At 33.2% G+C, this 12,466-nt stretch overlaps 1 protein-coding gene across 4 annotated transcripts in view; it reads left to right on the plus strand.

The window, feature by feature from the left end:
- The window catches only part of DIAPH3 (diaphanous related formin 3), a 569,365-nt gene that overhangs the window by 277,239 nt on the left and 279,660 nt on the right, over nucleotides 1–12,466 (plus strand). For all 4 annotated transcript variants that reach the window (XM_082435809.1, XM_082435810.1, XM_082435807.1 and 1 more), the window contains 2 exons: nucleotides 1,061–1,155; nucleotides 5,118–5,219. In XM_082435809.1, the coding sequence (XP_082291935.1) occupies nucleotides 1,061–1,155; nucleotides 5,118–5,219 (197 nt within the window). The remainder of the gene's footprint in view (nucleotides 1–1,060; nucleotides 1,156–5,117; nucleotides 5,220–12,466) is intronic.

The raw sequence follows: 12,466 nt of genomic DNA on the forward strand, positions 1-12,466 counted from the left end.
ACTGTGTGAGTTCAAAATGTGTGAATGAAGCTGATGATAAGAACACAGATGGTGCTCTCGTTGTTCATTTGTAGTTGATCCCTGGTATCCTCAGGAATACAACCTTGCTCCAAGAAAGAAGAGATCATGTTTTCTCTATCTTATGTAAAATAGTGTTTTTATATGAAAATACCTACAAATAAAATGATATGTTTGGTATATGAAACAAAGTAGTAGGTAGTGGTAGCAAGGTCTGAGTGTGTTCAAGAAGTGACATCTTTCACTGGACAGAAGAAACAATAATACTAGTAGAATAAGGGGGGAAACAGTAAAACCCTTAAATCTAATGCTATGAAAATATTCTTATATACTTTTGAGATCATTGTGTTTTACCATAAGATGTATGAGGTATAAAAATGTAAATAATGTTGAAATTCTCAGTAATAACATATTATCCCATCTAGTCCATTTGGACAGTTTTCCATTGAAATTTGTGTTCTAATATTGCATATTTAAGCTTTAGTTACATAAAAAAGGTATTTCTCTGGCATATTGTCTACAATATTTCTGAACAGTGAAGTGCTATTATTTATAACTTGGAAAAGTGTTAATGCACTGCTTAGCAGTTTTCTTAAAAAAATTTTTTTTCTGGACTATTTAGTAAGGCCAGAAGATATTATGCAGGCTAATAACACACATGTGTAGATAAATATTACATGTACATATTGGGGTTTTATTATTCTTTTCATTACAATGTGATATCTCTATAGTGTTCTAAACATATTTCAGTTTTCTAAAATCACATCAAAATTGGCACCATTCCTATGTTAGGCTAATAACTAAGCATTAAAAATCAACCTCAGAACCAGCATAATAATATAGGACTGTTGTTTAAACACTAGTTCTAGAACTGGAGAAGGGTATAAAATGTGCTAATGAAAGTTTCCCCCACAGTAATTATATTAAATAATTAAAATCTCTCACTTTATGAATTATTTTTGATTTTATACATAGAACTACATCTCAAATTGTTTTCTTACCTTCTTCATTATGAACCTCTTTTTTTTCCTCCTCCTCTTAGCAATCTTCTTGAGTTCTTTTCGGGTTCCATATGAGGAAATCAAAATGATGATATTGGAAGTGGATGAAACACAGTTGGCAGAGTCTATGATTCAGGTAAACAAACAGGCAGAGAGCTTAAATTCCAATATTTCATTGCAAGCTTCTCATTAAATAGAAATCTGTAAGTGAAGCAAAATTCTTAAACTAAATCATTCAACTGGAAAATCATTGCTGCATAATTAGTTTGAGCATAACTTCTGCATTGCCAGGAGATAAAGCTCTGCATCTTCTCTTAACTGCAAACTAAATATAATGCTATCAAATGATTACATTTCAATTATTTCAAATGACTGTTTTTGAAAGGCAGATTGTTTACTTTTACACTTATGTTTTTGTTACAGTTAAGACTAGTAACATGCTAATTTAAATTTATTTGTATAATCCTTATAGAATGTGTTTTTCTTGGGCTTATATGTCTTATAAAGGTGTATTATTGTTTGGTATAGAAGACTGAGGGAATTTTCTCTTTATTTAGAGTTACCTTGATTAACAACCCTTACTTGAGTCATTTGTGTTCCCATGAATTCTAGAAATTTGTTTGCATGGTATTCTGAATCATTCAGAAGGCTGGAAGATTTTTAAAATATTTTCTACTCACAGGATTATTTAACGAATGCTAGTATGGTTTCAGAATTACTTGCTGAATTCTATACATAAGGTACAGTAATGCATGTCTTGATAGAATTTAAAGTTGGAGAAGCAGACCACAAATCATACAGTGAGAGAATAATATCTTCAGTTTGCTATCTTTTATTCTTATTAGTTAGTGTTAACAACTGATTAAAAATATTCTAGATGTTTTAATCCATCAGTAAGTGGTATCCTTGGAAGTTCTTGGTTTTGTCTGTCCTATCTTCTAAGTGTGGTGGTAATATATAATCCCATCAGTGATTTGTGCTGAGTCTCAGACTCATAAACTACCTAATTCAACAAACCTTCTTCAAGAGTTTTCTTTTTTTTTTTTCTCTACTAGTTTCTCTTTACTACATTTTGTCTTTATTCCTGTTGATCGTGAATGTGCTTTGTTCTTGAGAGTAGATTTCCAAGTCCCTTCAATAAAATATTTCTACTTAATGCATATGTATTTTTTACAATGTATTTGTTAAATATTTACAGAGTAGCTTTTAACTTGATTCTATGAATATTTTGGATGATCATGTGGCTTTTGTTGTTTGAGATGGAAAAAAGTTTGCATTTTAAAATTCATGTCCTAAGAACATTCAGTTCCATATAATTTATTAATATATAAGTTTTCTATTACTGCTTTAACAATTTACCACAAATTTAGTGGCTTACTATAAAACAAATGTATTACATTTTTGTAGAACAGAAGTCTGGTGTGGGCCTTACCATGCCAAAGTCCAGGTGTTAGCAGACTTGCATTGCTTTCCGTAGGCTTCAGGGAAGAGTTCATTTCTTTGTCTTTTCCAGCTCCTCATGGTTGCCCGCATTCCTTGGCTGGTGGATGCCTCCCTTTAATTTCAAGCCAGCAGTGTTGCAGCTCTCTGTTCCTGTCTTATATAGTCACATCTTCCTCTTATTCTATTATTCTCTCCCTTTTCCACTTTTAATGACCTTTGTGATTACACTGGGCACATTGGATAATCCAGGATAATTGCTCTAGTTTAGGGTCAGCTGATAGCAACTTTAATTCCATCCCAAACCCTAATTCCCTTTGTCATGTTACCTAATATTTCACAGGTTCTGGGGATTAGGTGTGAACCTCTTAGTGGGATTGGGGCATTATTCTGGTTACCACATTTGTTAAATATAAAACCAATCTTATGAATTTAAAATCTAAAAATTTAGTTTGGACATATGCAAAGTCTTCATATATTCATTAACAATAAGAATTTTATGCTATTTGAAGACTTGTTTTTAATTTTAAAAATACTTTCTAATTGTAAAGTGAAGAACTTGCCTGTTTTGAACAGGGCATGGAAAAAGCATTACTTTGTAATAATCATTATTTTGGTAGGCTTTGTTCATTGTCATGATCTTATTATGGCATATCTAGTTATTTATTCATATAACAAGATGTCAGTATTGATGTCATCTTTGCATGTTATTTTTCCACCTCATTGTTTACCCATTTACCTTTGTCCCATCAGTCTTTAATTAATTAATTAATTAATTAATTTAGCACGTATTTCATAGTGCTCACCATGTGCAGGGCATGGTGTTAGGCTCAACTGGACATAGACTTTACCTTTCTGGAGTGGCAAGGGAGATGGCATTTATATATAACTATAATACAGGATAAATATGGCTGTGTTGAGATTGTTTTAGAACTAGATAATGTGCTAAGTGTGCATATCTGTGTGTAAGGGTCCTTAAAGGTTGAATATGGCATGTATGTAGAAAAGAGCAGAGGGATCGTGTGAGGGAAAAGCTGGGTGTGTGGGGGCAGATGAAGAATTTAGTTCGATAGGAGCTTAGGATGGGAAACATAAAGGGAGAGACAAAAGAAGGTCAGGCCTGTACTCTTACAAATCACAATAGTTTCATTACTTTAGAAAGCAAAAATAATGAAGTGAAAAATTAATGAATTTGTGATGAAAGATTAAAACTTAAGTATATATTAACTAAAAATATTCAAGGGGATATGATGATTATCTAAAAGGATGCTGAAGAAATCCAGAAGCCCAATGTAACAAATAGATCAGATGTCACCTAGAATGATTAAAAGAAAATATTAATAACCAGGTGTTTTGGTCTCAGGCAATTCTACTAAGAGAAACTTCTGTTTATATGGGAAAATACTTTTATTGTTTTTATTCAGTTTGATAGTATTAATCGTGAATACTTTTTTTAGGGATGATCTTAAATTGCCACTTTTTTGTTTGTTTTTGGCCAGTCAATCAAGTTTATGTCCAAAGGTACACAGTGAGTCAAAAACTTGTTCTTTGATCTAACTCTTTGATCTGTAACATTCTCTAACATTATTTTTTAACTAATAACACCTTCGGGGGTTTTTTTCCTCCTTAAATATATTCAGCATGATGTAGGGTTAATTATAATTTATACTTGACTTTGGGCTTGTACAGAGTTTATTGATGGTGTAATTTGGAATTGTGAGCACCAACCACTCTTTTCTTTCTTAATTTTAATATCAGTATACTAACTCGCTATAATACTATTATAGTCGATTATATTTTGATACAAAGGATCTATATAGACTTTGTCTAAGGGATGGTTTAACAGGGAAGCGTAATTATATGTGTTCCCTTGGTCTTTCTCCATTGGGAGTGTTTCTGTTGTCTAAGTGTGTGGCTTGGGAAAGGCTGTGCATGGACAAAGGAGCCAGAACAACCAAATGAACCTGTGGTTTCTGGGCTGCAGATGATGTAGGCAAAGGGCTGTTACAGCCACGCACTTAAGTTCTCTCTATATGCTTTCATCTGCAAGGTGTATCATCCTGTGTCTTCAATGCCTTTTCAAATTTTCTTTCACATCAGAAAAGTTACTTTGTCTTTGTTTTAGAGATACCTTCAGTTTTATTATTAAAACTGTAATCATATTGGTTAAATCTTGCAAGTGCTGTCATTACAATTCCCTTGATTTCTTTTCCATTCTTTCCCTTGCCTATTAGTAGCAATACGATGATTTCTTTTATCCCCGTGAGTGAAGTGTTAAAATATGTTTGGCTTTGCCTGATATTTCTGACATTTAATTCCCTAAAGCTGAAATGTAATTGATCACATTTATCCAGGTGAGAAAGCTGTTCCTTTGGTATAGGTTGAATTCTTCTTTCTCCATTATATAGCTAATCAAACAAACATTCAGTACTGCTTGATTTGAATATATAATAACCCTGGATAGAGAAGAGGAAAATTGGTTGCTTTCAAGATGCAGAGAATGTAGCTTAAGGTTTAATATTAGGGAGGTTACCTAGAAATAAAACTAAAGATTAACTTCTTCAATGATTTCCTTCCCATAGTTTATTAAAAATTTTTCCTAGAATTTAAGAAGCACATTAATTAGTGAAGATATTTTCTTTTGGTTTTAATTTTTAGAACTTAATGAAGCATCTTCCTGATCAAGAACAGTTAAATTCACTGTCTCAGTTCAAGAGTGACTATAACAATTTATGTGAACCCGAGCAGTTTGCTGTTGTGGTAAGTACTGTTTCTCAGTGTCAGCTCTCTTTGGAGGGGATTTTTATACAGTGCGAAAACAGAGAAAAGGAAATGTAAGGCTTTTCACATCATCATTGCTCAAAAACCATCTTGCTTTCTTTTTTTAAACCTGAGGATATTTATGGGAAATTATCTTGATTTTAAAATATATATTGAAATTCTAGCCGTAAATGAAGTCCAAGGATTTTTTTCAAAAGCATAAACATGATTTTTTTTTAAGTTCTCTCTTTAATGTCAAAATGTAAAATGAAACCTGCACTCCTAAGACTAGAGAGTATATTTGTGATTTATTCTAGAGCTGTATATTCCAACATATTGAAAGAGTAGCTTCAGTTTTTCGTTCTAATCATTCACTTCAGTTCATCTCATATTTTAGACTCTGAAATTAGAAATGTAGTCTCTTTCTTGGCAATGAGGGTGAAAAATGAATATGTTTTAGAATATCTTTGAGGCACCTTGATAATCACCTTGTTCCGGCCTCCTACTTTATAGAAGGTGGGGTCTAAAGAGGTGAAAAAAGACTTTCCAGTGTTATATATTAGCGGTATTGTAACTTTAAGATTTTTTATCAAGCTTTCTTTTCTCCTGCTCTTTCCTTCTACCATTAAATTACCATTTTGAGATTGGTTACACTCAGCCATCATGATGATATTTTAGAGTAGTATTTCATTTTTTTAATATATAAGATTATTTTTTTCCTGCAGTCTTCAGCTATATTATTACCAACTTCCAGGGACATGATGGAATTGTATTTGATATAATTTTGAAATTTCGGGTTGGATAACTAAAGGACTATGTCTACATGCTATATTTGGCATGTTGTCGACGTTTACTCTTAAACTCCTTCCTATGTCTTCATGAACCCATTCTCCTCAGCCCTCCCTACAGCACCTCCCCTCCTCCCTCACCCTCCATCCTGCACCCAAAGTTCACAAACTCAGAATAGAACTCAGAAGAAAATAAAGCACCTTTTTCCTGTTCACAGCCTTATAATGTTTATTATAAAACTTTTAAATTTATTATTTTTAGAAAAATGCTTTTCTTTTTTACCCAATTCGCCAGAGTACTCTTTCCTCCTCATCTTTTTTTTCTCTTTTCTTTTTTTTTTAATTTTCTTATTTATTTTCTTTCACCTGATCACTCTGTCTTTCTCTTGATTCCTATTTGACACAACATCTTCCATATGAGACATGGGAGAATTTGCATTCATTTTTAACCACAGACTACTTAGAGTTTTGATTTTTGCCCATCTTTTTTGACTCTTGAATGAAAAGCATAACATGTAAAATTATAATTTTGAAATATTCCCATCCACATTAAGCCTGAAACACATACAAACTTATGTGAAAATGTCTATTTAACGAGTAACCTTTTATGTTGCATATCATCACAGAGATTTAAAACTATTCCCATGTTCTTTCTAGTGATTGTCACAGAAGAATGAACTCAAACTTGCAGATATTTCAGGTTTATTTAAATAGCCAGGTTATGCCTGCCTTTGAAAACGAGAGTTGACATCAAAGAGGTATGATTTACAAGCGGTGTGCTCAGAGGGGTCAGAAAGTTAAAACAATTATATTCCCAGATAGCAGGGCTAGAGGTTATAGTTTTGATTTTAAGACAGAAATGGATCACTTCCATTTCAGGACATGTCAACACAAACTTGACCTTGACTCTACACATTCTATGCTGGATCATATCTGACTACAAATGGAATATAATGAGAAAGGAGTGACGCTGTTGAAAGCCATCTGCTATGGAAATATGAACAGAGCTTCATTACCTGTTGATTATGAATATTCCTAAAAATATTGTTTCAAGTTCTGGTTTGTGTTGTACTAACATTTTAAAATATAATTGTTTTGGTGAAGAAAGGAGAAAGACAGTTGAAGAAAAAATGAGAACTTTCTATATACTCTTTTTTGGGGGAGGGGTTGACAAACGGTAATGTTCTTCAACTTCACCTTTTTTTCCATATCAATTATTCACCATTTCCAATCTGGCTTTCCCTACTTCTCAAACTCCCACCCATCCCCCAAAAGACAGGAAAACTTGCTTAAAGTTCTAAACAATACTTGAGAGTTACCCAAAAAATGATGAACAGCATGGAATGCCTTGAAGTTTTCTGTTCTCCTTTCTGGATTAAAAGCTCAATAAGTTCACTAATTTATTAGAGTGATGTGTTTTCAATTTATCAACATTGTATAAATGATATAAATTTGGTGGTTTTAGGAAACTGATTATAATTACCGGGTACATTTTTAAAGATTTATTTAATCTGTTTTATTTTTAAATAAATGCTGTTTTATTTTTAAAGTGATATGCTCAATGTAATTGTGTATATGTCAAAGACTGGCTGTTATCTTGAGGTAAGCTAAACTGCAGATTCCTACAAGACTTTTCTCTTGTAGAAAAGCCTTTACTTACTGACTAAACCTAAAGTGCTAATAATTTCTAGATGAAAAATCATCACAGAGTCATAAACAAGGAAGAGTCAAGGGTTGGGATAGCCTTTGCACCCCAGATAGGGCCAAAGCTTTCCTTTTTATTTGTTTTCACCATAGATGGACTTGCTGTTAGCTCTGTTTCATCTTCAGGTTCTATACACTGATATTTTGATTTCTAACATTGTTTTCATTTTAACAAAAATCAGTTAAAACCCTGCAGTTATGTTACTTGCCAGTCAGTTTACATTTTGCTTTTATCCAGTTATGTAAATTCATTAATTTGACTCATGTGAATTACAGATGTATTCTATTTAAATAAACACTCAAATTTGATACAATCGATAAAGTCACTAAGGTTGTTTGCATTATATAATCAACTTTAATTCCACACAAGAATTACGTAAAATAGTAAACAAACAAAATGCAGCTTACCTCAACATCTGTGTTTGTTTACATTATTTCTCTTTGGTAGAAAGGCAGTGTTCAAAAGTAACACATCCAAAATGCTAATAACCAATGTCAATTAAAGACCAAATAGAATGTATAAAATATAACATGTAAGTTAGAAATATGTTTTACTTTTGTCATGTATTACTTACATACAACTATCCAGGGTTCTATGTCCTATAGAGTATGGTATACAAATATAGTATTCAGAAATATGTGAATATCCATTAAGTTTTACGTCCTTGAAGCTTTCTTTCAACCACTAAACTATTTGCTATGTCTATATTCTCTCCAGGTTTCCTGTAATACAGAGTTTCATATCCACTTTTATTGATTTCTCCCTTGAAATTGGAAGCAAAATTCTTTAATCCTGATATTATCTCTATTCTTTAAAAAACAGTCTTAATGCAGGAGTACTAGACCTGGGTACTTTTATGGTTCTAAGGGTTTAGTCACTCATCTGTTGTTACTGGTAATTCAGAATCTTAAGGTATCTCCCTGAACTAATTCTCCCTGCAGCCCTTCTGACTCGGGCATTGGCCAGTTTGAGCAGGACAGTTCTCAGGTGTTCCAGAGCTGGCCCTGTCTATGCCTTGTAGTCTAGTAGTGGTGTTGACATGGTTGTGGCTGGTACCTTTTAGAACTGATATCCAGTGCTGTGAATTCAGGACCTAATAGTTTAATGCTATTATTGACTTGTTTTGTGGCTGATAGTGTATTTATATGTCCTTTGTTTTCCAGGGGATTTTGGCGTAAGAAAAACAATACCCCATCAAAAAGTCTGAACAAGCTGTCATTTAATGTTGAGAGACTAAGTGTTCTAGTCAAATGGTATTTTGTTATTTTAGAGGAGCGTTCTGGGAGGTGGTTCATCTCTATATCTTTCTGTGTGACTTGAAATGAATGAGACAGCTTACATGCTAATTTTATTTGTTGGTTTAGGTTTTGAGCAGAAGACACTGAGTACTAACCGATGTGCTGAACTTGAAATATTCTTTTCCCTGCATAGTTCAGGACACAACTTTTTGCTGAGAAATTGGTTCATATTTGACATGTCCTTGCCTCATGCTTTATTCAACTTAATTTTCTATCAATAAGATTTAGAAATGAAAATATTCTTCCTAGAAACTCTAACTCATTGGATCAGTTACCTGTCTCTTTTCTTGGATTCTTCCCTTCCCTCTTTAGCCCCAGAACCTTCTCATTTATTTCCCCAAAATATTGCCTACTTACCAAAAGTTGGTTCCCATTGTGTAGAACCTGATTTTAGTTACGTGACTGTATTTTTTATATTTGCAGTGATCTTCTGATCAGTAAACCATTAGGTAAAATCACTGTACTCACAGTGGCAGGGTTAACTGTGTGAGAAATAAGATATGTAAATATTTAATGGGATCACAAGATTTAGCTGAAGCTTAGAAAGAGACCTAAAATTTGCATTTGAAACTTGGTATACTAGACTTTCTTTAATTAAAAATTCTAGGTTTTTGAGTATTTGTTTCTACATTATTTAGTTCTGTTAAGCTGCCAATTCTTCAAAGGAATCATAATGTTTATAGGAGATTGAATTGAACAATGTTATGTTTGTGTACTGTATTTTGATCTGCCACCATTTGGTGTCACTGTAGGGCAGGGCTTTTAAACTTTGTGCAGTAGAGACCTGCTGTTTTTTTTTTTTTTTAATCAAAAAATGTTGTAGGAAGTTCATGCAAATTTCCCTGCATTAAAAATGCCTTATTTTAAAATACACCTAAATATTCTTGTTATAAAACATTTAAATAGCATATAAAAATATTGAATACAATGTAGAAGCTCCTTGTATCTCACTACCCACTGCATTCCATATAAATGATCATTTTTAACATTTTGTTGACTTTCTGATCCTATTTCTTTGTATTTACAAATGTATGCATGTTCATATGCACATTGTTCTGAAACGTTTCACCGTGCAATATGTTTTGGAGGCTTTTATTTTTATAATGTGTTGTTTTGAAATTCCTATGTGGTATTTCATGGTCCCTACTATGACTTTTTCTGTAACTTCCCTTAATGAAGGATAGTTGAAAGAAAGCTTCAAGGACGTACAATTTAATGGATATTCACATATTTCTGAATACTATATTTGTATACTATACTCTATAGGACATAGAACCCTGGATAGTTGTATGTAAGTAATACATGACAAAAGTAAAACATATTTCTAATTTACATGTTATATTTTATACATTCTATTTGGTCTTTAATTGACATTGGTTATTAGCATTTTGGATGTGTTACTTTTGAACACTGCCTTTCTACCAAAGAGAAATAATGTAAACAAACACAGATGTTGAGGTAAGCTGCATTTTGTTTGTTTACTATTTTACGTAATTCTTGTGTGGAATTAAAGTTGATTATATAATGCAAACAACCTTAGTGACTTTATCGATTGTATCAAATTTGAGTGTTTATTTAAATAGAATACATCTGTAATTCACATGAGTGAATTGAAGATCCAGGTTACTTACTTAAAGGAACATTCTGTGTTTTGGGACAAGCTTGGTTCTTTGCAGATAATAGGAACGTGATAAATAGCAGTTGATTAAGTCTTTCCTTTAATTGTGTGGAACATCTTGTAAAGTTGTAAAATAAGGAGTGAAATGCCACTGACCATCCCTCACTGGCTCCCTAAGCTACTTCAGTTGCTTACCATAACTTTTACGTGGGTGTCTAAAATTCTTAGATAGGCATTGAAGTGTTAAAAGCAAACAAACAAAAAAAACTTCATTGAGGTATAATTGACATACAGTAAAATGCACATTTTTAAAATTTGTAGAATTTGATTAATTTTGACATAAGTACACTCATGAAACCATCACCATAATTAAGATAATGAACATACTGATCACCCCCAAGTGTTTCCTCAGACTTCTCCATAATCCCCTCCTTCCTAGCCACTCAGTCACCCAGCATTAGGTCTTTAAGGAGGCAATTCCTGCCCTGCCCCCTGTCTTACTTTCTCCCTGTGCTTCATCTTTCCTCCACAACTTGCTGTGCTCTCAAGGCACCACACTCAGGGCTGTCAATAGGTTGCTTTCCCTTTCTTTTTGCTTTGAGGAAGCCCTTTCTGGAATTCTTTCCCTAGCATTTCTGTTATTCCCTGTAGAATTCAGGATCCTGCCTCTTTGTTACCATAATGCCCAGTGCATATATCTAAATGGTTCTTATTACCCTGGAATATAGTCATAGTATTCATTTATGCTTGCAACTTTTTGACAGGCTGAAGTATACCATGCTTATCTTTATATTCCTGACACATGGCCCATCTTCCAGTACATGGTGGCCACATGATACTGGCTAAGTGATTATATGAGATAAGGAAGAGATGAACAGAAAGGAGGGAAAATACATATAGCAAGAACAGTAAAATAAAAAGAAAGTTAAAAATTGTTTTTAAGATTATACTTTTTAGAGCAGCTTAAGGTTCACAGAAAAATTGGGGGCAAGTTACAGAGATTTCCTGTATCTCCCCACCCTCCACCATCTGCACAAACCTCCCCCTTTATCAACATCTCTCACCATTCATGAACCTACACAGACACATCATAATTGTCCAAAGTCCATAGATTACCTTAGGGTTCACTCTTTTTTTTTTTTTGAAACATCTTTATTGGAGTATAATTGGTTTACAATGGTGTGTTAGTTTCTGCTTTATAACAAATTGAATCAGCTATATGTATACATATATCCCCATATCCCCTACCTCTTGTGTCTCCCTCCCACCCTCCCTATAGGGTTCACTCTTGGTGTTGTGCATTCTGTGGATTTGGACAAATATATAATGACATGTATCCATCATTATGGTATAATACAGAGTATTTTTTTAAAATCACGTTTTGAAATGAAAATGTTAGATACTTTTGAGATAGTTATTTTAATTTTTGTTAAAATGGGTCTCCAGACAATTATTTCTTTGGGTAAGAATGGGTTAATTCAAAAGTAGACCAAGTAACCAACACTTTTGGGCATAAAAGTATAAATTCACACTTTTTTTCAAAACAGAATATAATCACCCTATATGATCCTGCCACCTAACTTGTAGACTTGTCACAGTATTCCACTTTTCTCCTGGTACCACACCTACGTTGGACCTTTTCCTGATCCTTCTTTAACTCAGAAGGCCATGGTGTTTAAGTCTGTCAATACTCAGGTACTCAGTGGTTGTATATTCTAAAAAGTGTTGAGGAAATTGTGATTTGGTATAAGAATCACAGCTTATTGAAACAATTTAAGAAAAGACTGATCAAGATTGGTGAGGGACCTGAAAGAATATGTCCACTGAGCCATTGCTTT

Source organism: Balaenoptera physalus, assembly GCF_965194825.1.
Source record: "Balaenoptera physalus genome assembly, chromosome: 18".
NCBI lineage: Eukaryota > Metazoa > Chordata > Mammalia > Artiodactyla > Balaenopteridae > Balaenoptera > Balaenoptera physalus.